The sequence below is a fragment of the Durio zibethinus genome, chromosome 5 (assembly GCF_047325235.1).
Source record: "Durio zibethinus cultivar Kanyao isolate XHJ-2024 chromosome 5, ASM4732523v1, whole genome shotgun sequence".
Classification (NCBI taxonomy): domain Eukaryota; kingdom Viridiplantae; phylum Streptophyta; class Magnoliopsida; order Malvales; family Malvaceae; genus Durio; species Durio zibethinus.
The window spans coordinates 28,978,071-29,005,605 of NC_143166.1; the positions used below are offsets into that span (position 1 = coordinate 28,978,071).

At 28.6% G+C, this 27,535-nt stretch overlaps 3 protein-coding genes across 5 annotated transcripts; all 3 read left to right on the top strand.

Annotated features, from left to right (window-relative positions):
- Positions 1–10,767: 10,767 nt before the first annotated feature.
- On the top strand, positions 10,768–14,323 carry LOC111282911 (ubiquitin-conjugating enzyme E2 enzyme activator PEX22-like). 2 transcript variants are annotated; one of them, XM_022871199.2, is made up of 8 exons: positions 10,768–11,121; positions 11,679–11,915; positions 12,013–12,060; positions 13,019–13,075; positions 13,154–13,255; positions 13,441–13,506; positions 13,742–13,843; positions 13,977–14,323. In XM_022871199.2, the coding sequence occupies exons 1-8, from the start codon at positions 10,999–11,001 to the stop codon at positions 14,079–14,081; spliced, it is 840 nt and encodes a 279-aa protein (XP_022726934.2). In that variant the 5' UTR covers positions 10,768–10,998; the 3' UTR covers positions 14,082–14,323. The 2 variants fall into 2 exon arrangements, 1 of the variants encoding a protein (XP_022726934.2); XR_016342236.1 differs by having other exon boundaries at positions 10,862–11,121; positions 13,742–13,903; positions 13,977–14,113.
- Positions 14,324–15,514: 1,191 nt separating this feature from the next.
- On the top strand, positions 15,515–19,420 carry LOC111282351 (uncharacterized). The gene is made up of 8 exons (XM_022870397.2): positions 15,515–16,160; positions 16,369–16,416; positions 16,572–16,631; positions 16,919–17,002; positions 17,114–17,218; positions 17,629–17,742; positions 18,587–18,687; positions 18,956–19,420. Exons 1-8 carry the CDS (start codon positions 15,627–15,629, stop codon positions 19,191–19,193), a joined length of 1,284 nt encoding a protein of 427 aa, XP_022726132.2. The 5' UTR covers positions 15,515–15,626; the 3' UTR covers positions 19,194–19,420.
- Positions 19,421–22,519: 3,099 nt separating this feature from the next.
- LOC111282317 (uncharacterized) lies at positions 22,520–25,670 on the top strand. 2 transcript variants are annotated; one of them, XM_022870348.2, is made up of 3 exons: positions 22,520–24,308; positions 24,432–24,962; positions 25,173–25,670. In XM_022870348.2, exons 1-3 carry the CDS (start codon positions 23,532–23,534, stop codon positions 25,278–25,280), a joined length of 1,416 nt encoding a protein of 471 aa, XP_022726083.2. In that variant the 5' UTR covers positions 22,520–23,531; the 3' UTR covers positions 25,281–25,670. The 2 variants fall into 2 exon arrangements, with proteins under 2 accessions (XP_022726083.2, XP_022726082.2); XM_022870347.2 differs by having other exon boundaries at positions 22,533–24,308; positions 25,167–25,668.
- Positions 25,671–27,535: the final 1,865 nt, after the last annotated feature.

The window sequence follows — 27,535 nt, forward strand, 5'->3', positions numbered from 1 at the left end:
ATGAATACAAGTTCTATCTAATCGAACATACCACCTCACAGTCAAGCTAGTAAGGCTGTCTTAGAACACATGCTTCAATAACTTCTCATCATTTGTGTAAGCAGCTATTTTTTGATAATACATGATAACATAAGCTATTGGATACTTTGTACCATTATACTTTTTAAATTTCAAGACCTTAAATTTCGGTGAGATTTTTACATCTGGTATTAAGCATAAGTCGACTATATCCATTTAGCCATAAAAATCTATTCTCTCAACTACTAATAATCTCTTTTCTAACAAGTTCATACTTTGTTTAGCTTTTGAGCCTTTTAAAGTTTTAACTACTTTCAGCTTAAGCTTTTCTTTCACTTTCAGATCATCCAAGTTAGGGACTTGTATTTATTCTACTCTCTTTTCATAAAGACAAGATTAACATAACTCTAAAAATGCCCCTGAGTTGATATGAAAGGCATTTTAGGGTAGGTATTTCCTGTCGGGAATGAAAATTACTATGGAAAAATTTTTCAAGTGTACTGAGCTTGAGATAGACCATACCTAGGAGGGTATAAAGGTTTAACAGTGTCCTGTGATAAATGATCTTTAGGGTTTACGTCTTCTTTCACAACTTTCCCCTTATTCAACTTTTTAGGCTTCTAAAATCTTACTCAACTCCCCTTCGAGTTTTTTTTTTTTTTGGGTCATTTCTATTTTTTCAAGGTGATTTTGTGTTCTTTTGTTCCATTCATCTAGCTTGGGGTTCATTGTTGTATTGATATTGAGTAGGTTAAACTAGATTCTTAGATTGCGAAGCTATCTTTGAACCTTATGTACCATAATTTTAAAATTAATGAATTATGAATGGATGCAATGCATGAAACATAATATTTTCCCTTTTAAAAATTTTTAACAAAAAAGAGTTTTCAAAAATCCATTTTACATAAAATCAAACGAGACATTTAGTGGGTTTCATGAAAGCTTTTGCTGAAAATAACTTTAGAGCAAATGTTTTATGTAGTCTTTATGCATGTTTATGAATATGCAAAGAAAAGAAACCAAGCAAAGAAATTGGTTAGTTCAATATGAAAGTAACAAAGAAATAAATTAGTTAGCACATATAAAGAAAGCAAATAAAATAAAATAGCATGATTCCTAAGCTCAGGGTCAATTCTAAAGGGTAAAAAAAAATATGGCTCTACCTATTTATCACAGACTAGTAAGGCACCTAAATCTTCGACTATCACAGGTTACAAACAAAAATAGTTTAATTTAGGTGAAAGTGTTTCACTAGCCTAGGTAGAGACATAAAATCTCACAAGAGCGTAGGTATTTACTCTCTTCTAAGAAATGAACCTCGGATATAGAATTCATGTTATGTAATTGAATGACAAAATATTACATGGTTAAAAATAAATAAAACATTAAAAGAAAAATTTTAATTTTATTAAGTTAGGATTGGATAACACAAATTTACTAGCTTGAATCTCGTCTTTCCCCAATGAAGTCATCAAATCGTCATAACATATAGATTTGTAGACCACTACTAGAGATAATTTTAAGGAGTCGTCACCAATCTTTTTTGTATAGATGCAATTGACCACCTAAATGAATCGGTCCCATTTCAAAAAGATGTCTCAAACTTGAATCAAGTATCTTTAAAATATAGATTCATATCTACAAAACCAAATTTAGGTTCAGAAGTACGGTTATGTACAAAAAATGTTATAGCACCCCTATAATGCACATTCAAATGATAGTATCAGTTTGGTCTCGTGTTATCCAAAGCCTTAAAAATCTTACCAAATAATTAGTTATTGAAAATTATCTTCAAATTGCTCCAATATGTTGGTAATAATTTTAGGACATTTCCTCACCTTAAGAGTATTTTAGGAGACTATTTGTCATGCTTTAAAAAGGCTTTGTCATTAGATTCATTTAATTTCTCTAAAAAACTTATTTATATCAAATGAGATTTAGAATCCCACTATCAAAAATCTTTATCTAAAATTTTCAATATATTAGTAAAATTTAGAAAAGATTTCTCACCTAGGAATTCACATAAAAATTGCTATTTGCAATGCTCTTTATAATTCTATCATCAGATATTCAAAATTCAAAAAAATTATTTTTCAAAAAATCTTCCAATATACTGGTAAGATTTTCTATAAAAATTATCCTTCATTATGTTGATAGGATTTCATGAAAATTATTCCTTTTATTTATTTTTTAATTTAGTTTTTACTAAAAATCATAAGGTTTTTCAATATGTTGGTAAGGCTTTTTTGAAAACTATATATTTTTTTTTTGCTTTTTCTTGAAATTTGATTTTTTAATAAAAAATTCATTAGGTTTTCCAATATATTGGTGAAACCCTATTTTGAAAATAAAATCATAAACCCTCCAATATATTGGTAAAGTTTTATTTCAGTCAACAATTTATTTTTCAAAAAAAAAAAATTTAACCTTCCAATATATTGGTAAGGTTTACTTTTTTTCAAAATTCATTCCATTTTTATTTAGAAAATTATTATTATTTTTTTAAAAGAGAACCATTTTTATAAATAAATAAAATCACAATAAAAAAATACAAAAATAAATAAATATATAATAAAACATTTAAAAATAAAAAAGAAAAAAAAAACTAAAACCTAAAAAAGTCAACTCTGGTCAATAGGTCGAGCTTGTTGATTCAGCTCCAGTGGTTTACTGGTTTAATCTAGCTTAAACTAGTTTAGGTAACTTTTCTTTTAATAAAAACAACACCGTTTTGATAGGCTTATAAAAACCTAAGTTTTTCTTTTTCCTTCTTGTTTCCCTCTCTAAGAATCAACCAAGCTTCTCTGCTTCTCTCTCTTCATGATTTTTGTCATTATTATCGGTTCTTCTGTTATTGTCGATCAAAGTTTATTGAAGTTTAAAATTTCACTGCCACTTCCTCTGATTCTTCTTATCTTAGATCTGGGCTTTGATTTTTTAAAAATTAACCTCTAATGACATAAATCTAAAGCTTAAGCCATGACTTTTCCTCCACCATTTTAGCCTTTTCCATCATTTCATTTTATTAAAATTTGGGTATGTTGTTCATCTTCTTTTGCTCTGTACTTTAACCATTTTTTATTTTCAAAAGCTCACCATATGTCTTTCATCACCATTACTGTCGACCACCGCCACTAGCAAAACAAATGTTTGTGCAAACTTTTGTAACTTTGTGTTTGTTGATATTTGACTATTATGTTTATGGATTTGTTGATATTTTGCTTATTATCGGTTTGGATTGAGATTGCAGGTCTTTAGGTGGTTATGTTGCAGGTGATGTTTTATGTTTAATGGTGGTTGAAAAGTGAATGTGGGAAATTGACTTTCTACCCCTATTTTTATTATGTGGCTGGTGGTGATGACAGGTTTAAACCAGTGGCCTTGGTGTAGGTAAAGGCTTGACTAATTTTTCCTTTTTTATGTTTCTTGTTCATTGGTTGTGCGATTGTGGCTGGGAATGGATTTTTTAAGAATTGGGGTGTAATAGTGGTTTTGCAGGGAATTAAGCTTGGCTATTAAGTGTGGTCTTTGCTCGATTTTGCTCTGTTTCTGTTAATATGTCTTTATGTGTTGAATGTATGTATATTTATAGCAGAGTCTCAACTCAGGATCAAATTATTTCAAACAAAATTAAGATTTATCCTTTAAGATTATCCTCAACTTGTTTCTAATGAAGTAAACCATCCAAAGATAATCTAAGCCAATTTTCAAACTTTAACTCTTTCATTTTTTTTAAATGATCAAATGATTAAGGATAAAAAAAAATAAATCAAGATACAATAAACAATGATAAACGAAAAAAATAATAATAAAATAATAAGATAAATAAATACAATCCAAAATCTAAAATCCTCAAATTTGATAATTAGGTTCGAAAAGGCCTAGGCACAATCGATTTTGGCCTCAGACTAAATGGGGTTCTACAATTGTTATGCTACATACATACTTTTATCTAAATTTATCAAGTTTCAGCTTTTAGTTTTGTTGTTTGCATGTTTGTAAACATCAAGTTTACAGACATAATTCATGGGATTTAATTTTTCAATCTCAATATTTGACAGTTTATCTGTTAAGGTCAAGTTGGATTCACAAAGCTTCTAAATACGTGTTTAATATAGAATAATTATCATTTTTTTTTTTTGCTTATGCATATGTAAAAATTTTAACTATTACATTTTTTGTTTTATTAAAATTTGTTTATTTTACTTTCATTAAAGAAATTTGTTAATACTTTCTATAAGCTCATAAAAATTTTTTAGGATCGAACATATCTTATTGGGATTTTCATATAATGGGACAGATCTATTGCATCATGTAAAAATGAAAAGCATTTTGGTGGGATTGTTTTGTTTTTTATGTAAGTTTCATATATGTTTTTATAATTGATGGAATGTATGTGGTTTTTATTTTTATTTTATTAAGGTTTGTTTGTTTTCATAGTTTTGTTCTGATTTTATTGATGCTTTTATCATTTGTAAGAATTTATTGATTTTGAGGTCATTCGAATATCCTTACTGTGAACATTCAAGTTGAGATTTGATCATAATGTTGCTGTTATTGTTTATTTGATTTTATTTTTGTTTTTGAATACATGTTAATTTATTTTTGTTTTTGTTGTGATTTTATTACTTGATGTGTAACACAGTTGTATAAACTGTGATGGATGTTTTTCCTTAAGTGGGATGTTTTTATTTGCAATTTTGTAGAAGTTTTGTTTATAAGTTATTCTTTTTTCTTTTTTTGCATAATTTAATCAAATTGTATTGGAATTTACTTCATTTTTTACGTGTACTGAACTGATTATTATATAACATTGAATCATTATTTGTATTGATTATTATCTGCATTACGTAGAATTTATATTAATCATGATATAACAATGAATCATTTCAACTATTTTCAGTTCTCAATGTATTTTATTTTAACAAAGTGCCAATGAAAGGCATTGTATTCAAGGTTTTTTGTAAAAGAATAATATTTGATTTTAAAGATAAGATTTTTGTATGACAATCTCTAGTTCAAAAAAAATAATGAATAATTAAATCTTATGCTATTATATATTTATGATAAACAATATTTCAATCGATATAGCATACAATCAAACTATTAGAATAAGATAAAACTTAGGAAAAGTTGTTTATGTGAAGTTCTTAGAGTTTTTCAATAAAATTAAAACATATGTCAAAATTGCTTAGTTCGTAAATAATTAACTTAACGTATATTTGTTGTCATTAAACCCTCTAACACTCTTCTTTGTTAGCAAAAAAAAAAAAAAACACTTATTTATAAAATACAAAGCAATTGTTGTGATGAAATCAGCCCATTAATGATGATGATAAATGGTTTCGTAATTTGTTTACTTTTATATTGATACGTGACTCAACAATATCAGCCATTCTTACAATTTCAGGACATAGAAAATGTATATTGTTTCTAAAAATCTCAAAATTTGGAAAATATGATCTTTGCCCAAACATTTAGGCAACATATGTATGTTTGTTAGCTTAGTTAGAAATGTGTTTAACATTTGTATGATTGTGAGTGTAGTGTGAAAAACACTTTGTAATTATGTGTAAATGTTGCAAGAAGTCTGTCCCTAACATTAGAAGTTCTATTATTATGTATAAGTGTTCTAGGGAGTTTATCCCTAATATTAGAAATTCTATTTGTATGTAATAAGAGCACTGCACGCTCAGTATTTGATAAAATATCTAAGGGAATTTTTTGCATTCTATTTATTCAAATTATGTTCTATTTTGATAAAATGCCTAAGTAAATTTTCAACACATTATATTTATTAATATGTTTAATGTTGAGAATTGTGTTATGTTTTGAAGCCATATATAAATATGTAAAGTTAACAAAGAACCAAGATTAACCAATATAAAATATCTAATATTAACTTTGAGGCATGCTATGAGGGCATTTTTCGTTCTCCAATATAACGTTTCATTTGCAATTTTTTGGGGTTTTTGTTTATAAATAGTGATAAGGTTTTAGACATTAGATTTGTGTCATCAGTTGTGTTGTTTTTTATGTGATGCCATATATTTGTCTTGCTATATATTTATATTTTTGCATGGGTCAAACTTATATAACATTGAATGATTGCAACAATTTTCTATTTTTCATTTATTTTGTTTTAACAAAGTGCCAATCACAGGAAAATTTTCCATTATTTGTGGCTTTTATATTAGATTATGTTTTACTATTCAATAAAGGGATGTAAAATAAAATATGGCTTTAAACAAACTTTTAATATGTAATATCCAGTTTCACAATAAACAAAAAGACAAGAGAGAGTCCTCTCATATTGTAATTACACTTTTAATTTGTACTGATGAGAGAAAGAAAAACCTTTTAAACTTTGGTTGCAATGACCTTTTGTATGAAGATTAATTCAAAAAATATATAAATATATATATAAAAAAAAGCCCTCGATGAAATGAAGGCAAAAATCTAGTAATCTTAAAAGTAAAATAAAAACAAAAACAAAAAAAGTAAAAGAAAAAAGTGAAGATTGTCTTTCCATTGAAAAAAAAAAATGGTAATGTACAAATAGAGTTAAACATGTCGCAATAATACCATCCAAATAGGTGTTAAATAGCATTTTAGGATTTTTGGCACATTTTTTCATTGCAATTGCAACCCATTGAAGCTTCAGTGAAATCTAAAAACACCTTTAAGCAATGGATTAACCCATAAAACTTTTCTCTCTCATCTTTTTCATGTCATAGGTAAGCCTGAAACTAGTTGAATTTTTCATATTTTGTTTGCTTCACTTATATAAAAATGATTTGCATTAACTTTTTTTTAATAAAATTGATGCAAAAGGCAAATGTAGTATGTTTAAATACTCATTGACTTTTATATTATACATTTTTTTTTTATCAATTTGGTATCTAAAAAACTAAATGTTATAATTAGATACTAGTATTTTTGTTTCATCTACTTTGAGACCTCTAATTAATATTGTTAGTTAACCTGCTAACGTAGCATGATTATCCAATAAGTTTTTGACATGTCTCAAAAATTTATTCATTGTCATATCATCAATTGTCATGTTAATAAAATTAAAAAATTCAAAATTCAAAAAAATTAAAAATAGAAAAAATTCCTAAACAATTAAAAGTATAAAGAACAAAATTTCGAAAATTTTTTAAATTTTACAAAAAATCTAAAAAATTTACAAAATTTAAAAAAATTAAATTAAAAAATCTTTAAAAATTTCTAAAAATTTTATAAAAATAAAAAAATAATATAAAAAAATAAAAAATCAAAAAATAAAAAAAACTCAAAAAATATTAAAAATATTAAAAATTAAAATCTAAAATTTTTTGAAATATTTAAATAAATTTGGAAAATTAAAATATCTTAAAATTTTGAAAAAAAAATGAAAAATTCAAATATCATCTGTTTAATTTTTTGGGAAGATTTTAATGTTCAAAATTTTTTGAAATTTTAAAGATTTTTAATTCTTTAAATATTTTTGAAATTTTAAGATTTTTAAAATTTTTTTCTTTATTTTTTGAATTTTTTATATTTTAGATTTTTTTATGGTTTCAAAATTTTCTCTTTTTGTCAAATTTTGAAATTTTTTTCTTTTTTCATAATTTATTTATTTTTTGAAATTTTTTAGTATTTAGGGTAATTTTTTGAAATTTTAATTTTTCATAATTTTTTATGTTTTGCATTTTCATATTTATTGGTTTTTTTTAATTTTCAATTTTTGTCAATTTTTTTAATTTTCATTTTTTTATGTTTTTGTGAATTTTTTGAATTTTATGAAATTTTTATTTGTTATTAAAAATTTAATATTCTTGTATTTTTTGTCAATTGTTTGAAATTTGTAGATTTTTTTAATTTTTCATAACTATGTGGAATTTTTTATAATTTCTTTAAAATTTTTTAGTTTTTCTTAATTTTTTAGATTTTTTAAAATTTTATTTTGATATTGACGTGACAATTAATGATGTGACATTTATTAAATTTTTTTACACGAGTCAATATTTTATTAATATTTATGCCAGGTCAATAAGTTGATTGACAGCATTAGTTTAAGGTACCCAACTTTACAAAATAATACCTAATCTAACCCGACCCAATATTAAAATGTTATTTTTTCATATTCGATCTGACCCGACCCACATATATATAAAATTACAAATGATCCGTCTCAATCAGAAATTAATTTAATAATTTTAATTTAATATAATATTTATAAAATATTATTTGTAATATAAATTATATCTTAATTATACATAATATAGTATTTTTATTAAGTTAATATCTTGAATTAAGGAACTGTATAATAATTTTATTAATATGATACATATATATAAATATAAAATTAAATAAATAATAAAAAATATTTTTTATATATACCAAGTTGATTTGGGACGAGTTTACCTAAAATTCAACTCGACCACAACTTTATTGCAAAAAAACTTGACTAGACTCAATTTGGAACCCTATTTAAAAAAAAAAGAAACTTTATAAGATAGAGTTAGGTCAGAACACAAGAAGTTCTGGTATTATTGCCAACTTTAAAAATGAATGATAAAATGCCAGTTAAAGTATTTAATTAAAAATTTTACTCTTTTAGATACTAAACTAATAAAAAATATATAATACATGTACCATTTTTGTATTTAACTCAATAAAATACTAATTCAAAGCACCAAAAGAAAAAAAAAAAAAAGACTACTTATTCAATTTTCTTATTAATTATCAAAGTTCTTTTTCTATTTTTGATTTTAGCAAAATTTGTTGCTTTCTTTTTAGAGTAAAGCATTAGATCGATTCGATTAATTTAGTTGTAAATTTTCGAACATCAATTTAATCGACATAATTTATAAAAAATCAAATCAACTTAAGTCGTCGGTTATGTTTGTTTATCTCGGTTTTACCATATCGTTTACCAATATTCAATAATAAACATGTTAAAATAGAACCTTACAACAGAACCTAACGCAATACATTACAATAATCAACAATCATATAAACTCAAATAAAGCAAAACTTTACAATAGAATCTTACAATCAATGTTTTATATTAGAATAGCTCTGAAGTAGGATAAACAATACGAACAAGTAAAATGAAACAAATAAAAACAAATAATACAACAAAATTAGTTGTTTGGTAGTTTGGGTCATTGACCTTTAATGGTGAGCAACCTTCAATCCTTCACTGATGTAGGACTTACTGGTGGAGCCGTGGAGGAAGAAAACCGAACCTATAGCCATCAGTCAATAGTGGTTGAGTTGATTTGTGATTGTTAATGGCTAAGCTGTGATTTAGAGAAACAGAGAAAGAGAAGAAATAATCGAAAATCAAAAAGGGAAATAGTGAAATGCTAGCTAGTGGTGGGTTGGTCAATGGTCACTGGTGGGGAAACTTAGTGGTTGCTGGCTACTGAGTGCCAACTATAAGAAGAATCAAGAGATCTGTAAGGTGGTGAGGGTGTGAGAGTGAAGCTGTGACAAATAGAGTAAATGACAGAGAAAAGGTTAGGGTTTCATTTGATAAAATGGAGTAAAACTGTAAAAGATTAAAAAATATTAATAATATATTTATTTAATTAATTTGTGTAGTTTGGTTTTCTCGATCAATTCGAGGTTCAAAATTCACCATCGACAACTGATCAAAAAAACTATTAAAATCGAAATTGAAATCGATATATGCCCCAAAATTGAAAAAATCGACTCGAGTTTACCAAATATATACGATTTTGTCAACTCAGTCAGTTTCAACCAACAAATACTTTGCCCTATCTCTTTCATATTATTTTTTTACTTTTCTAAATTTATTCTAATTTAAATCTTATCCTAACAAATTTAATTTTTTTACAAAAAATTATAACTAAAAAATATAATAAAATTATAAATACCAAAATTTGAATTTCAAATTTACATAATACGACTTATTAAGATATTCATGAATGTTGAATTTACCGACATTTTTTCTATTCTATTATGTAAAACAGCAAAAGAAGAGCGAAGAAAAAAAAGAAACTTAATCAATGCTAGTTTGCTATCAATTTAGAAAGGCGATTGATTATATCTTGTCCAAATTTTAAATGGAGACGTACCAATCCCATGTATTTTTATAGAGGTGAGAAAAAAAATTGAAAAATTAAAAAATTTATTTAAAGTTATAATGTTTTGTTCAATTCGAATCAATTTTTTAAATTTGATTTAGATTAAATTTAAATATTAAATATATATATATTATGTTTGAATCAAATTTTAGATCAAATGATAATAAAAAATTAAAAAAAATCGAATCGAATCAAATCAAATTATATATATTTTAAATTTTTATAAAATAAAAATAATAATTTTATATTAAAATATATTAAAATTTTATATTAAAATAATATATATAAATTAATAATCAATAAATCTAACTGAACTAAATCACATCAATAAAATTTAAATTAATTTAATTTGAATAGAATAAATATTTAATTAAAATTTGACTTAAAATTTAAATTTTTATAACATTATAAAATATTAAAAAAATTCAACCAAATTCGATTCAAAGATGGCGGTTATCACCCTTATCCATCTGCACCAACGCCAAGGACACTGGCACAGTGCCCACCTAATCCGTAAAATATATTTTGTCTTGTAAAAAACATAAAATGCGATTGCGAGTTGCTGCCTTCCATGCTTCTGAAACGCAGCGTTTCGTAGTTAAAATAATCCATCTTATTTATTTTCAACTGACTAATCAAATAAAGCCACGTAAGCACTTAACTAAAAAAACCTTTAAAATTTCACCCAACGAGGAAGAAGAAGGGAAAATGGAAACCAACCCATACCTTACCACCATCGTCGACGCAAAAGGAGAAGGCTTTACAGAGAGAAAATTGTATTTTTGACGAGTGATTAATTAAACGGTGACGAGATGAGAATCTGAAAGCTTCCTCTCATACGCAAAAACAAGGACGCTTTAGTCGATTAAATTCGGTGGTTATGGCGGAGCCATCGTCGTCTTTATCGGCATCCAAGGACGACCTCATTCAGTTAATCAAGCGCCTCGGAACTTATCTCTCCGGCAACATATCCACTCTCTTTTCGATCTCTGTCCAGAAACTGGTCCTTTTCTTTCAATCATAAATCCTCCTTCTCTTTCTTTTTTTTTTTTTGGCGGATCTGACGTGCCTTTTCCTTGCTAAATTGCGAAATCCTATTTTTTGTCTACTATTTAGTTATTTGATTTAGGTATTTACTGGTGATTATAGCGGAATATTGATTTGGTCACACTAGCTTTTGGGTGGGAGATTTAATCTTATTGCAGCTTTAAATTTCTCATATTTAAGATAAATTCTCCTAGTGATTTACTGTATGATAAATTGTTACGGACTAGAAATGGTGTTAATTCGTCTCGAATCGAATGCTACTTCTTTTTTACCTAATTGATTTTTGAGCTATAGTGTGAAAATGCAATATTGAGGCAAAAACCTTCTCAAATCCGTAGTACTGGCATGATAATTGTTTTTGAGGCCACCAGGCATGTAGAACTGCTAATACTTTCATCCTTCATTTTCTTTTCGACCTAGACAAGCTATTGTGTTGTTTTGGCGTGTAACTGAAATGTGCAATGTTTTCAATAATAATGTATATGATTCTTACCACGTCCCTACTGGCATCAGGATCCACGATCTGTTGGGGCTATTGCAGGTCTTGCTGTTGCAATAATCTTTACCTATAGGTTGATGAGATCACCTGCGGCACCTCCAAGAAGGCAACCAAAACTTCAAGCTCCAAGAACTAGAAACTCTGCTCTCAGTACCCTGTCAAATCAAACATTGATGCCTTCTGGAGTTAATTCATCTTCAGAGGATTTAAGAGCACAAAATGTTGTTGATGAGCTTTTCCAGCCAGTAAAGGTACACATTTTTCATTTCTCCAACATTTTGATATGTTATGTAGTCTATTAGCTTGGTTTGTTTTGTAATTCGCATCTTTCTTTTCCTTCTTTTGCAGCCAACGTTGGGGCAAATAGTTAGGCAGAAATTGAGTGAAGGTAGAAAGGTAATTTACAGATACTCCTAACTACAGTAAGCAAAATGTTTGGTTTTAATTTTATTTGTGTCTATTGTTTTCTGGAAATAGGATTATTAGTTGAACTAATGATTAATAATTGATGCTCACAAAAGGAGAAAACATTTTACTTGTAGAAATGGGATTCTTTGGAAGACTGTGTACCCATTCTTTCTTAATGTGATTGTAGGTGTCACTTTAATCTAAGGTTTGCTTGAAAATTTTCAGTTTATATGCTTTTAGTTAGGTAAACTGCCTGGCTAACTGAACAGCTTTTATGATCCCTCTCATGTAAACCTTGGATCCTGTTTGAGGGGTTTTCTCTTCTGAGTATTATGTTTTATGGGAGTCTTGTTGCTGTCAATTGTTTAAATGGTCCAATCACCATATTGGGTTGTTCTTTGGATGCTTTATCAGAATAAATTGCTAAAATAAATGTAAAAATAATACCAAAATCCAGTATAATCAATATAATCTCTACTTTCGACCAATTTGTGCTAGTAATTATTTTAATTGAATTGCTATCGCAGCTTCATGCTATTGTAAATTTAACTTCTATAAATCTGCCTGCACCTTAAATGTGCACTGAAGTCTTATACAACATGTCTTGGTTATTATTGAGAGCCATTACCTGGTATTGGTCATAACAAGCTACTATACTTATGCTAGTGTCAGAATCACATGAATTGGTTCTGGCACTATTACTTGAGACTCTGCATTGGAATGCATGGACCATTGACCATGGTCAATTAACTTCTCACTTAAGTACTAGTAACTTCAACTGAATTTTGCCAGAAGCAACATAACCTCTTAGTTTAACTCCCAGGTTTTCATGCATAATTCTGATAAGTTTAGGGACATGTTGGTATTTAATGCTTATAAAGTCATTGGTCAGAGCCCGTTTTTGGTCTTCCTCCAACTTTAATGCTTCAATGACTTATTGGCGTAGGTAACATGTCGTGTACTTGGAGTGATCCTTGAGGAAAGCAGTCCAGAGGAGTTGAAGGTGGGGAATGTTTTCTGTGAGCTTTTTTATTTGTAAACATTATCTGCTAATAATTAAAATTTGTTTCATTCTGGATAGAAGCAAGCAACTGTAAAGTCCTCTGTGTTGGATGTGCTATTGGAGATTTCCAAGTTTTGTGATCTTTATCTCATGGAGACAGTTATTGATGATGAAAGTGAAGTGAGTTCAAACCTAGTTCTATAGTATTGTTTGTCAATGCTTTTTTTTGTGTTGAATGTGTAATATTCCTCCTTATTGTTGCATGCAATGGTACTTCTTTATCATGGTTATGCTTGTATTAGGCTACTAGCATATTTTTATTTCATGTGCTTTCCTGACTAACATTACGAACTGTTTGTCATCAGAAAAATGTTCTTCTGGCCTTGGAAAATGCAGGGATTTTCACCTCCGGTGGTTTGGTAAAGGACAAGGTAAATAATTGTGCCAATTTTTATCATATGTAAATTTTGCTTAAATATCTCAAATTGAAATGATTCTCCAGTCAGGGACATTATTTCTGGACTGTAAATTCTGTTGCATGCTATAAAATAGTATAATGTAAATTGGTTGATTATCCGTTCTTCTTTAATTTCAGATTATTGATGTTCTATCCTCTTGTTTTTGTTCATATATTAAATATTTACTTTGCCTGAAATGAATCTGCAGGTTCTTTTTTGTAGCACAGAGAATGGGCGGACATCTTTTGTTCGGCAACTAGAACCAGATTGGCACATTGACACAAATCCTGAAATAGTTTCTCAGTTAGCTGTATAATTTCATTACTTGCCATAATCCTCGAGATAGTTCTTTCACAGCAGCATTTAAAATGTCTGGTATTAGATTCTAAGTCATATTCTCGTCACAATGCCTATGTTTTTGAGATTTTTTTTTTTCTTTGCAGAGGTTCATCAAATATCAGCTTCACGTTTCTCCTGTCAGGCCTGAACGGACTGCGGCTAATGTCTTCAGTTCTCCATCATTGGAACACTTCTTTGGATGTGTTTGACACTTGAGCTGGTAAAAAGATGCAAAGATGTTTTAAAGTTGTTCTTTACTCCCCCTTGGTCTCTATGTACGAGCGACCCCTTGTGCGGTTGTGCTAATGTCGGTTTTTAGGATAAGAGACAAGATTTATTTGTCTGAAATTTGTGAAATAGGGTTCACATTCGAACCCCATGCAACAATTAATGATTGTAATCTTTGTTACTCGTAGGATATGCAATCATAAAAAATAACTTTGTTGCTCCACTTTCATTTTTTCTAGTCATATTGTTTTCATTTTTTTTTTAATTATAAAACAGCTTTTAATGAAATATTCTACGACATATATCCTACCTTCTATATTTTGATCAAATTTACTTCAATATTAGTTCATTGATAAATTATTTCAAAATTAAAAGCATAGTGAATAATAAATTTGAATCTGTCAATGATAAGTTTATTCTTTTATCACATTTTCCTCCTTTTTAAATAGGGTTTGAATTTTGATGGTAAAAAGAGTTTGAAATCTCTTTTTTCAAATTAAAAAAACTGCAAGTTCAGTGTTTGATTTTATTTAAATGTTTTCACAATTGGACAATTAAAACATTAGATTATGGAATTCTATGCTGCAATTTTTTCCTAATATTACATACCACATATTTTTATAATAATGATATCAAAATTATTATTAATGCTTTTTTTAATAAGTATTAAAAGTATTTTTACTAAAAACATTAAAAAGAGTTTGTAAACTGAAAATTAAATTGAAATAATAACTGGTGAATTTCTCTCTAGTTTTTTTCTGGATAATGTTTTGGCCTAAAGGGAAATTAAAATCTTTATTGTTTGCAAAGTTCAAAAAAAAATTTTGAAATTGAATTAGTTCCGTTTGGTTTAGGAAAAATAATTTTTGAAAAATATTTATATTTTTTGAATTTAAAGATATTTTTTGTTATTTGGATAAGTTAATAAAAAATATTATTGTTTTTTAAAAAATATTAATATAACTATTAAAATATTAAAAATGATTTATTATTAAAGTATATTGAAATTATTAATATTCAAAAATAATTATATTTTGATAATAATATTTAATATTAAAATATTATGTTAATATAAAAAATACTTAAAATAAAATAATTTATTATTTTTATATTATTTATTAATATATTATATTAATAGTATATTATTTATTAATATATTATAATATTATTTATGTTAAAAAAAATATTGATAAATAATCCTGCTTGTAAATAATTTTGTTTTGAAAAATATTTTTTTAATTCTTAAGATCATTTTTTAAAAAATAATTTTATTTTTCATTGATTAATAAATTATTTTTTGTTGATTAATTGATTTTTTACTAAATAAATATTTAAAAATATCAAAATTATTTTTTAAAATTATTTTTCGCGAAACAATCAAAAGCTTAAAATATCAACTTGAACCCGTTTACGCGTGGCAGTCTGACAGTAATTGTGCCTCACCTTCAATATGCCCGAACTTGCAACACTCAAATTCTACAAACCAAATTTCTCTCGCTAAAGATCCCATAACCGGAATCGTTTATATGAGTAGCTTGACTCGCCTACTCACCGGCGTCAGCTCGTCTGAGTCACTTCTCTCTCCCTTACTCCAAGTATCATTCAATAAATTCCCTCCTCGTTTTCCCCAAACAATCTCGCCTTTTCCCTGTTTCAAACAATTCACGCCCCTCAAATCCCTAGAATTTACCACTTTTTCCACAGCCACAAACCGTCCCAATTACAAACCAAAACTGCTGACAATGGAGTCGAAATGGATGGAATCGGATCCCCCGAGCGGCGAGGATTTTGTGCACATCGAAAACCCTAAACCTAATGTCGTGGAAGCATTAAGCGATAGCATCGTGAAAGTTGAAGAAGAAGAAGATATGCAAAACGAGGACTGCGATGACAACAGTGACGACGACGTTTGGAGGAATGAAAGATCTGATTCTTCGGAGAGAAGGAAGGTGGAGCTCCCCGAGGAGCTTTCTAGGAGCGTAATGGTTCTGACGTGCGAGTCTTCTGCTGAGGGTGGCATTTGCGAGGTGTACTTGGTTGGGACTGCGCATGTCTCTCAGGCTCGTGCTGGTTTTGGTTTCTGTTTGGTTAACGAGAAAATGTTGGAAATTGATATAATTAAAATTCAGGATTTTTTTTTTTTTTGCTTTTTTATTTTTCGAGCTTAAAAAATATTATCTTTAAATTAACCAAAGATTGTTAGTGAGTTCTTACATAGGCAATGATCTTGCAGAAGGGGATTTATATTTACTTACTGTGGTTTTGCAGGAATCGTGCAGAGAAGTTGAAGCTGTAATCAGTTATTTGAAACCACAGGTGCTTCTCTTCTGAAACTAACTAACACTTGATTCTTGGATGGATCATTAGCAGGTTACCTTTCTGCTTTCATATTGTTTGAGGGCCTGTAATTCACCTCAGCAATTCACTTGAACTTTGAAGCTCATATGCCTTTTTTAATTGTTTTCCTACAGGTTGTTTTCTTGGAGTTATGCTCAAGTCGAGTTGCGGTGCTTAGTCCCCAAAATTTAAAGGTTTGCTCTTAGATATTGTTCTTTCTTTAGTATGTTCTGCTCTTCGAGAAAGGATTCACATGATGCTTCAGGGTATTGAAAATTGAAGAAATATTTTACGCTACCTTGTTTTCTAGTTTGCTGCTTTCTTTTTGATCTTCTTGTTTATTCTCTAATTATCTTTCCATGACATGGTTTTGACAATTAGGCTTTTGATTTGATTGTATAACTGTTTGGCTGGCGTTGCATCATTTATAGGCTTTAATATTCAGATGCTAAATTTTCATCTTCTAACATAAATCTACCAGGTGCCAACCATGGGAGAAATGGTAGATATGTGGAAAAAAAATCATAACATGTTTGGTATACTTTACAGTTGGTTTCTTGCCAAGGTACATCTCTCTTAATTGTACCTTTTATCCCAAGTTCACCATGGGTATTGCTGTTTTCCCTTGTCAAGTAAGCAAATTTATGAGTCCTAAATCATTCCTCCATACTGAAAGGTTGCTAGTAGGCTTGAGGTTTTCCCTGGGTCTGAATTTCGTGTTGCATTTGAAGAAGCAATGAAGTATGGTGGTAAGGTGATTCTTGGTGATCGACCTGTGCAGGTAAGATATTTCACTGGTTGTGGAGTGTGGTTACTTTCAAAAAAGCATTATTGTCTACAGTTGGAAAAACTAAAATTTATGTACAACAATCTAGTGATTGTTCAGGGTAAAATTGTTGACAAGGTGGTCATGTTTTTTTTATTATCTTTGTCAATGAAATAATGAAGTTGTACCAGTGGTTTCTCAACCTAATTATTTTTATGAAACCCTAAAACACCTACTGTTGGTCGCATTATAATGTGCATAAGCCTTGCAGCACTGCTGAATATGGTGCCTTGCTACGATACTATAAGTGGCAGTGCTACTGTTTTCTCAACATTTCAGACTATGGTAGCATTTTATGTTATTTTAATTTTAATTTTTAATCTTGATCCTGCAAGTAGTCTCAAAGATTTGATTGGATGAAACAGATTACATTGCACAGAACCTGGGGAAAAATGCCACTTTGGCATAAGACAAAATTACTGTATTCCTTACTTTTTCAAGCTGTCTTCTTGCCAAGCCCTGAAGATCTTAACAAAATGGTGAACTTTCTTATTCTCTTGTTTCATCATCAGTCAATTTGCTTTCTTTACATTTTCATATTTAAAAAAAAAAAAAAGGCAAAAGGGTCAAAAAAGCTCTTAAATAAAAAATAATCATTTAAGCTTTTGATATTTTATTGCAATCAATCAAGCTTCGAATCTTCTATTTTGAATCGGTTGAATCCTTAAACATTCATTTTCACCAAATTGAACCTTTAAACATTTATTTTCACCCAATTAAGCCCTCAATTGGATGGAAACAGTTAATCATTTTTCATCTAATAAGGGCTCAATTGGTAAGATTAGAAATGACAAAATCAGAAATGAAGAGATTTGTGAAAAATTAGGGGTAGTCTGAATTAAAAAAAAGAAGAGAGAGGACCATTTGAGATGGTTTGGACATGTGAAACATAAGCCTCTGTGTACACTAGTTAGGAAAATGGGCTTCTAGATCTAGGAGAAATTAAAACTCTAGAGTTAGAGGTAGACCACGAAAGACATGGGAGGGAGTAATAAGAAATAATATGAGGGTTAAGGAAGTGGATGAAAATGTTGTTTTTATAGAAATGAATGGCACAAAAAGATTCAAAACTACAACCTAACATGATTTTTTTTTTTTTACCTTTCATACAACCGAACCCAAAGTTATGGAATATAAGGTTTAGTTTGTTGTTATTGTTGTTGTTGTAAGAGCTCAATTGGTGAAACTAGATGTTTGAGAGTTTAATTGATTGCAAAAAAAATGATAGGCACTTAGATGATTATTGAATTTAAGTTTGGGGTTTTTTTGACTTTTTTTCCTTTAAAAAATTTCTTATGATGCTAAAATGTATTGTATATTCAGCTGAAGGACATGGATGATGTTGACATGCTGACTCTTGTGATTCAAGAAATGAGCAAGGAATTCCCAACTCTAATGGAAACTCTTGTGCATGAGCGAGACCAGTTAGTATTCTTTTGCTCCTTTAAATGCTTATTAGAATTTAGTATATTGGACACTCTCTTGACTGCAAAACTAAATTGTACGGTTTCGTTCTCTCTTGAAGATTTATAACTATTTATGATTTAGGTCTGCAGGTGTATTTTTGTTCTTAGCCGCTTGATATTTGTTGCACAAATAAGTATTGAGCCTTTTTATTGTTTGTTTGATGCACATATTTTATACTTGTATTAATTTGTATGGTTAATTCACTAAACCTGCATAAACATTCAGGTTTATGTCCTCCACATTACTAAGAATTGCGAGCGAGCATAGTTCAGTTGCTGCAGTCGTTGGTAAGGGGCACTTGCAAGGAATTAGGAAGCATTGGAAGCAGCCTGTTTCGATAAATGATCTCATGACAGTTCCGTCAAAGAAACCGACAGTTTTTACCGGCAAAATTCTGACATCCCTGGGCATTGCCGCCGGGGTGGCTATCATTTCGGGCATCTATCTCGCAACCAAGAAATAATCCACTAGTAACATTTTTGATTGAGCAAACTCAAAAGATTGCAGTCTTCATAGATTTTGGCGAAAAAGCTTCCCCAAGATTCTTATTGAATCTTGATGCAACCAATAACCATTTTCTTTCCTTTTAAAAATTGGGCCTAACTTTTGACAAAAACAAATACTTTACATGATTTTTTTTTCTAGAAATTAGTTGTAATTGAATAAATTGTGTTAAAAATATTTTTATCATTTTGTGTCCTTGTTTTTAACTCGTAAATTTCGCTTTTGGTTTTTCATTTTATTATTACTAACAACTGTTTTTCTTTGGGAATTTATAACACTTATTAATTATGTATTAAAATTTTTGTAGTTTAGTTTTAAAATTTTGTTTATTAAAGTTTTATTTGGTATTTAGGATGAAAATGGTTAAATTACAAAATAAAATAGTTATGAAATTTAATCATTGTATTAACAAAGTTTTCATTGCTTTACCAAACAAAATCTTAGAGTAGTGGTTTTAAAATAAACTGTCAAGTGCATTTTTTAATTATATTAATTATTTAAATTTATATATTTTGAAGAGTAATGTGCTGATTTTTTAATTTTGAAGTTTAAAAATTTTATGGTTTATGAGCTAAATTTTTAATTAAAATTACCGTTTTGGTACCAAACTCCAACTGAACTACTGAATGAGCCTAGTGCCTTGAGGTTGTACGATGCTCACAACCTTTCTACCTTTTTGTGGACTATAACATAGCTAACAGGATCTAAGAAAGCCCAAAATCCCGAAACATTGTCAAGAATGTTTCTAATAAACCCAACAACAGCCCAGTAGCCATTAACCTACGACAAAGAATAAAAAATATAAAAGGAAAGACAGAAAGTTGGATCCTAGTGAAAAAAAAAAGAAAAATCTCGGTTTCTCAAATCAATTCACTTTCCGTTTTCTTCAAGCCGAATTTCGTGCTATTTGAACGGGTCTTACTTATCTTTGAGAAATTATAATCATATTTTTTTATAGTGAAAAAAATTACTAGCATAATATATGATAAAAATTTTGATTAGCATGTATTAAGTAGTTTAAACAATTTTTATATAGAGATTTAAATGTTAAAATTGGATATAAATTTTTTAATTATTTAGATATTTAATGACAATGAAATTTATAAGATGTTAGTCAATCTTCATCAATATCTAATACTTAAATTTTGGTAATGTACGAAATGATATTGGATTGTCATAAAAAGCTCTTTGTTTTCACTTTTTTTTTTCTATTTTTAGTTATTTTATTTGTTGTTAGTTTTTTTTATTTTTTCCTTTTTTTTGCAAAAATTGTTTATGTATAATAAATATTTTTATAGATTTTATTTTCTTAGAAATGTAACCCATTTTACACTAATCTTTCTTTTTTTTTAATTTATTTTTTAGAGATAAAATTTGTATTTATAAATAATTAAAATGTAATTTGTGCATTCTTTCATTTATTATATAAATTCTGTTTATTTTTATTTTTAATTTAGAAAATTTGTGAAAAACATTCAATGAAGGTGTCCATATATCACTTCAGTTTTTGTGTTTTTTTAATTACATAAATTTTACAATAAAATGACCTTATATTTTTAAGATTTTAATTTTTTTTGTTTATAGGATTCACTTGATAGTAACAATATGCCAGATCTTTTTCTTTTTTCTTTTTTCATTTTTATGTATTTAATAAATAATTATTTAAAATTTATCTTTTGGTAACTTAATATTAAGGGTGTTGTCTAAGTCATTTAATTTTTTTTTCTCTCTTTACATTTTTTTAATTTTTTTATTTGATTAATATTTTAAAATTTTTTGCCTCAATTTAGAAAAGAGGATATGTTAGTAGATGTAAGGCATCCAGCCATTGCAGGGGATCTACCGCTATCTTGCATGAAAAAAAAAAAAAATCACCGTCTTTTTCTTTTACACTGAATAGACTCTTTCCCATTTTCATCTCTTCTAGTTTTACCCACTGTATTACTTTCCTTGTAATTTAGTTCAAGCGTAGAACGGTAGAAGGCAGCACGTAATCAATTCTCCTTCTACTTCCTTTTTTACTCGAGGAAAATGCTCAAAATTCTCAATTTAACTCCCTCACGGATCAAACATCTTTTAATATTTTCCTTTTTTTTTTTTTTCCATTTTTCTCCTTTTCCATCACTGCTCCATTCCCTTCTCCCACGCGCCGCTATAACCTCCTCTTCTCCATTGCTTCCTGTTCAAACTCTATCGCCTCCGGTACTCTCCACGCGACACCCGCGCCAACGCCTTCCTCCACCAAATCCGTATCCTCTGTTACTTTTCTTAGGACCTTAATGGCTTCACACCTTCAAGGGCGGTTTCCCTTCAGCTATGCATGTGGCACGTGTAGCCAAAAAGCTTCTGACCGCGACGAAACGGGGATTAGGTGGTTCATATTCGGGATGACGATACTGTTTTTGTCATCGACAATTTGGTAAGAGCGCTTTCAAAAGACCAAAAACGATACTACATTGGGAGCAATTCGGAGAGTTACGAGCCAAATTTGAAATACTCTTTCGACATGGCGTTTGGCAGGGGAGGGTTCGCTGGCCTTACTTCTTGGGTACGGTCTTAGGCAAGGTTGTGGACTCTTTCGTGATGAGGTATGGTCACTTGTACGGAACCGATGCTAGGGTTTGGTCCTTTTTAGGTGAGCTTAGTGTAGGTTTGATTAAAACATTTTAAAAATATTTAAGACGTTGATCTTCACATTTTTATTAAACATTTAAAAAATATATGGTTATATTTTATTTTAAAATAAATTCTCATGAGTTTATTTACATAAAATAAAAAAATTAAATATTTTATTTTATTTTCTACTAAAATAATAAAAATTAAAGATTTAATTTCATTTTATACTAAAATTTGATTACATGTTTAGATATGAAGCTAATTGTTTTTCATTTGGATTTTAAGGTAAATTTGGCATGCCAGTTAATATTAATATTTGGTGGCTAACAATATTCTTTCAAAATTTGTATATGTAATTATTAAAAGCTAATATCTTTGTTACTTTGCCTTTGGATGTTAAGGTAATATATTTTGGAAATTAGTACATGTAATTAGAGCATCCAAAATTGAACCAATTTTGAAAAGTTTCTCTCATTTGTTCAAACTCAAATTGGACTTATCTGATTTAATAAAAAAATTCAATGAAATAAACTTGTCCAACCTAAATTTAAATTGATCTAAATTAAAATTAATTAAAATTTAACTTTATTTATATTTGAATTGATCCAAGTTTCAAATAACTTGGATCTAAATTAATTCAAATTTAAAATGGACGAAATACTTAAATGATTAAAAATTTAATTGAGTATAATTTTATTTTTTAAAATTATTAATGCAGTTAAAAATAATAAATATAATATAAATTATTAATTTTTTGATATCTCGAGTGTAGCATAATTTTATATTAACAATCAGAATTTAATTAATCCGATCCAAAATAATTAAAATTTTTGAATTCAAAATAATCAAAAAAAAAATTTATATGAAATGAGTCGACTTTAAATAATCAATCCAAACCTAACTCAGCCTAGTTAACAAAAAAATGGCCGCTAACGTCACCTAGCTCCTATTACTACTTATTAAACAAAGCCAAATGTTAATCGTTTAAATAGCCATGTGGACCCCTGAGGACCTGAGGTTTTGGGTCCAGTCTTTACGTTCCAGCTGGCTTGAACCTCTTCGAGCTCATTCTTAGTTTCTTGTAGTTCAACGAATCAGTGAGTTTTTACGGAAACAGCATTGGATTTTCAGCTAAACTAGTAGTCATTTTATTTTTTTTAGGAAAAAATTGTTCTTTTAACATTTTAAAAAAATAGTATATATTTGTTTAATACCAGTACCTTAACCGATTGGAAAGGGTGTCCCCAAGTCCCAATCAATCCTAGTTTATTAAGACAAACTATTTTCGGCCACATTAGTCAATTGTCAACCTGAGCAAGTATTTGGGAAGGGTTTAGTCTCTGGTTAGCCCACCAACCGAGCAATTCTCATTTTGCGAAAAGGATTGAACTTCTTTGTCTTTGGCGGCCTAACCCTTTGTTTTTTCTTCTTTGCTCTTTCTCATAGTGCCAAATAACTAACTTGAACCGTCAAATTAATGTATGTTCCATATGCACGCCGTTGATTAAGGCTTCATTGGGATGACCGGTGTGAGTTACTAAACGAAAGGCATAAACATAAAAGAAACCTATGTGTCTATCTACCTTAGGGTGAAGGTCACACACTTTTTTCAAGGGCCAAGATCAGAATCCTTCCCGTATCTCAACTTATTTCTTCTTCTTTTCTTCCATCATTATTGGAGATGCAGCTTTTTCAGTTGCTCTCCAAAATCCAATCTTCTTCCCATCTGCTAAACTTCGTTTTGGTCTCATCTTCTGTTTGTGTCACCTATCTTCTTGCATCCATATTGTTAGTCCACAACTCAAAGCCGCCTATTCATTTATATTCCTCCTCGCAAGATGCCTATGCACCGACTACCATGGAGCATATAGTGTTTGGGATAGCTTCAAACCAGAATTCATGGGCAAAGAGAAAGGAGTATGTTAAGCTATGGTGGAAGCCTCGTCAAATGCGTGGATGTGTGTTCCTTGAAAGCATGCCCCCTAATGTAACTTCAAGGGAAAATAATAGTACTCTGCCTCCAATATGTATCTCGGAGGACACTTCAAGGTTTCATTACACTTACAGAGGTGGTCTCCGGTCAGCAATTCGCGTGGCACGCGTAGTTGTAGAGACCGTTGCCCTTAATTATTCAAACGTACGGTGGTACGTTTTTGGGGATGATGACACCGTTTTCTTTCCAGAGAATTTGGCAAAGACACTTTCCAAATATGATCATCGGCTTTGGTACTATATCGGGGCTGGCTCGGAGGTTTATGAACAGAACAGGTTTTTCGGATTTGGAATGGCATTTGGTGGAGCAGGTTTTGCTATAAGTTATCCTCTGGCTAAAGTTTTGGCAAAAGTTTTTGATTCCTGTATAGAACGCTATCCTCATCTCTATGGAAGTGATTCCAGGGTCTACTCTTGCATGACAGAGCTTGGTGTAGGATTGACACGCGAGCCAGGCTTTCACCAGGTACCAATTGGTTAAATTGTAAAAGTTGTAATCATCTTATTAGCAGTAATAATTAGAATGAAAGTTTGTGCAAATTTATTATGTTTCTTAAATTCTTTTTTGGTTATGTTGAATTTCAACCAGTTTGATGTCCGGGGTAATGCATTTGGTTTGTTGGCTGCCCATCCATTGACACCCTTGGTATCACTCCATCACATAGATCACGTGGACCCAATCTTCCCAAACATGACTGCTATTAATGCTATGGAACATTTACTTGATGCAGCAAATGTTGATTCTGAAAGACTTTTGCAACATACAGTATGCTATGATCGTTGGTTTTCATGGACGATTTCGATTTCATGGGGTTATGCTGTTCAAGTATACAGCAAACACATATATTTACCAGATGTTCTCCCTGTGCAACAAACATTCAGGCAGTGGAAAAAGGGAAATGTTTTAGCAGGATTGTACACTTTTAACACAAGAGAATTTCACCCAGATCCTTGCCAGAGACCCACAATTTTCTTTCTGGACAGTATATCTTCTAGTAAGCATGGAATTAAGAGTTTTTACAAGAAATCTTATGAAAATTGCACAATTTACATGGGTTCACCAAGGAAGCTTGAGGAAATCAGAGTCTCCACTAAGAAGCTAGACCTCAATTATAAACAGGTACTAATCTGGATTTAATCTTTCCTTATATTTTTTTTGGTACAAAGGAGGCCCACAGCTTGGAATATCGGAGAAAAGGCTACAATTGCTGAGATTAGAATCTTAAACTTGCTGGATGTCACCTATAAAGGATAACTACATAAACTAATTGAATTAAGCTTTGATTCTTGCTAATACCCCTATGCTATCTTTTCTTGTACCAAGATGCAGGCACCAAGAAGGCATTGTTGCGACGTGTTACGTTCAACATCCGGCAAACTGTTGGACATTGCAATAAGGGAATGCAGCGAAGATGAACTAATTCACATGTATGCATAGATGTTTAACTTCAAATAATGATTATGGCTAATACGACCAATAATGCTTGGTTAGATCAGGAAAAATTTCTAAGGAGGCATTTTACATCAGTGGCAGCTCTGGGAACAATTTTCTTCTCCTTGTAATGCTTGGTATATGGCTCTATCTATTGCCTTAAAGTGAGCCTTTTCAGCCCTTTACATCAATGTATAGCAATTATTTGGATCTAAGTTTGATTCAACAATGAGAAATTGACAATCAAATACACTTTGAACTTGAATTTTTAAGTTAGTCTTAGACTAGTAAAACAGGATATATGGTAAGACACCATTATGAAGATCATTTGATAGATTCAAACTCAAATCCCCTTAAGGATAAGTTCTATATTGTTGACCATGATAATTCTTTTCATTTCGAGTCTGTCATATTAACTCATTATGATTAAATTGGCAGTCTAATTCTCTCTCTCTCTCTCTCTCTCTCTATATATATATATATATATATATATATATATATATATAATTAGCAGTCTCCTAGAACGAGCCGGCCAAGTTAAAGGTTTAAGCGTGTCTGTAGCAAAAATGTGTATGTTTCTAACAGGAAATTCTGGTTGCTGATTCTTAAGTCTTTGTTTGACTGTAAAATACGGTTGCTTTCTTTTACCAAACGAGTTTAACGTAAATTGAAAATTTATATGAATTTTTTAAGTAAAGTTTGTTAAGTTTTTTTTTTTAAATTAATTTAATAAAAATTTTAATAAGAAATTCAAATTGATAAATTTATAAAATTTAATGTAAAGATCAATAATATGTTAAAAAATATTTAAATGTTTATAATTTAAATTTGATTAATACTTATTTAATAGTAAAAATTTTATCAATATTTTTATTAAAAATATATATTTAAAAGTATATGTTTATTAAATTTTTTTCAAATTTTGCACATTTTGTCTATATAACGAGATATTTCAATTTATTGGTTTTGATTTTAGATTTTAATTAAAACTTACATGAAATTTTTTAGGTGAAGTTTGTAAAGTTTTTTTTGAAAATTGATTTAATAAAACTTTAATAAAAAATATAAACCAATAGATTTATAAAGTTTAATATAAAGATCAATAATATGTTAAAAAATTAAAAATATTGTTTATAATTTAAATTTAATCAATATTTATTAACAGTAAACATTTTATTAATATTTTTACTAAAAATGTCTATCTAAAAATATATATAAAAATTTATTAAATTTTTTTAAATTTTGCATACTTAATCTATATATTAAGATATCTCAATCTATTGATTTTGATTTTCGATTTTAATTTTTATTTATTCATTTTTAATAAAAAATTTCACAAATTTTACGTAAAAAACTTCATCTAAGCATTTCTCTTTCACACAATACTATGTGGATGCTACTAAGTTGCCACAAGTCAAAATTTTTTTGGTTTTGTCATTCTTTTTTAATGTTTTTTTTTAACAAAATTTGCCTAATTAAAAAAACCAAATAAAAGTGAAACTTTGATATCTCAGTTGACCTCATATTCTAACAAAATTTATTTAATAAAAAAACTTTAAATTGAAAAAATTAAATAAAGACAAAAAGAAAAAAAAAAGAAATATCAAAAATAAAAAAAAGGTTCATAGAGGGTGTCATGTGGACATCTTATTAAGTTTAAAATATTAATTTTTAAATTATTGTATATCAAATAATAACTTTATTAATATGATACATATAAATATAAAATTAAATTAATAACAAAATATATACTTTTATATATATATATATATATCACAAATGAGTCAAGACAAATTATCCTAAATATTTTTTCGCCTTAATCTCATTTCTCATAAAAAAAACTCAACCCATTCTAACTCGATTCGAATTTAAAAAAATCGACTCTTATAGGATTAAGATAGATTAAAACCAATCGTATATGAATTATTTGATATCTATATCAATTGAAACATTTTATTACAAAATTTATTTATTGAAAAAATATTCAAAAAAAAAGAAAGAGAAAAAAGTCAAATAGTAGTATTACGTGAATATTTAAATTGATCTCATATTATCACAAAATATATCTAATAAAAAAATCTAAAATAAAAGAAATTATAAAAAGTAAAAGAGAACTAAAATGAAAAAAAAAGGAGTTAATAGAAAATGTGACATGGACATCTTATTGAATTTAAAATATTAATTTATTAATTTAAAGTATTAAATAATAATTTTATTAATATAATACATATATAAATATAAAATTAAATTAATAATAAAAT

Excerpts from the sequence above, each read along its gene's own strand:
- LOC111282911 (XM_022871199.2), top strand. The coding sequence starts at position 10,999 with ATGGCGGAGCCATCGTCGTCTTTATCGGCATCCAAGGACGACCTCATT. Across the intron at positions 11,122-11,678 it reads CGATCTCTGTCCAGAAACTG|GATCCACGATCTGTTGGGGC; the intron begins GTCCTTTTCTTT and ends TACTGGCATCAG. Across the intron at positions 11,916-12,012 it reads AGCTTTTCCAGCCAGTAAAG|CCAACGTTGGGGCAAATAGT; the intron begins GTACACATTTTT and ends CTTCTTTTGCAG.
- LOC111282351 (XM_022870397.2), top strand. The coding sequence starts at position 15,627 with ATGAGTAGCTTGACTCGCCTACTCACCGGCGTCAGCTCGTCTGAGTCA. Across the intron at positions 17,003-17,113 it reads ACAGTTGGTTTCTTGCCAAG|GTTGCTAGTAGGCTTGAGGT; the intron begins GTACATCTCTCT and ends CCATACTGAAAG. Across the intron at positions 18,688-18,955 it reads CTTGTGCATGAGCGAGACCA|GTTTATGTCCTCCACATTAC; the intron begins GTTAGTATTCTT and ends ATAAACATTCAG.
- LOC111282317 (XM_022870347.2), top strand. The coding sequence starts at position 23,532 with ATGCAGCTTTTTCAGTTGCTCTCCAAAATCCAATCTTCTTCCCATCTG. Across the intron at positions 24,309-24,431 it reads GCGAGCCAGGCTTTCACCAG|TTTGATGTCCGGGGTAATGC; the intron begins GTACCAATTGGT and ends AATTTCAACCAG. Across the intron at positions 24,963-25,166 it reads TAGACCTCAATTATAAACAG|ATGCAGGCACCAAGAAGGCA; the intron begins GTACTAATCTGG and ends TCTTGTACCAAG.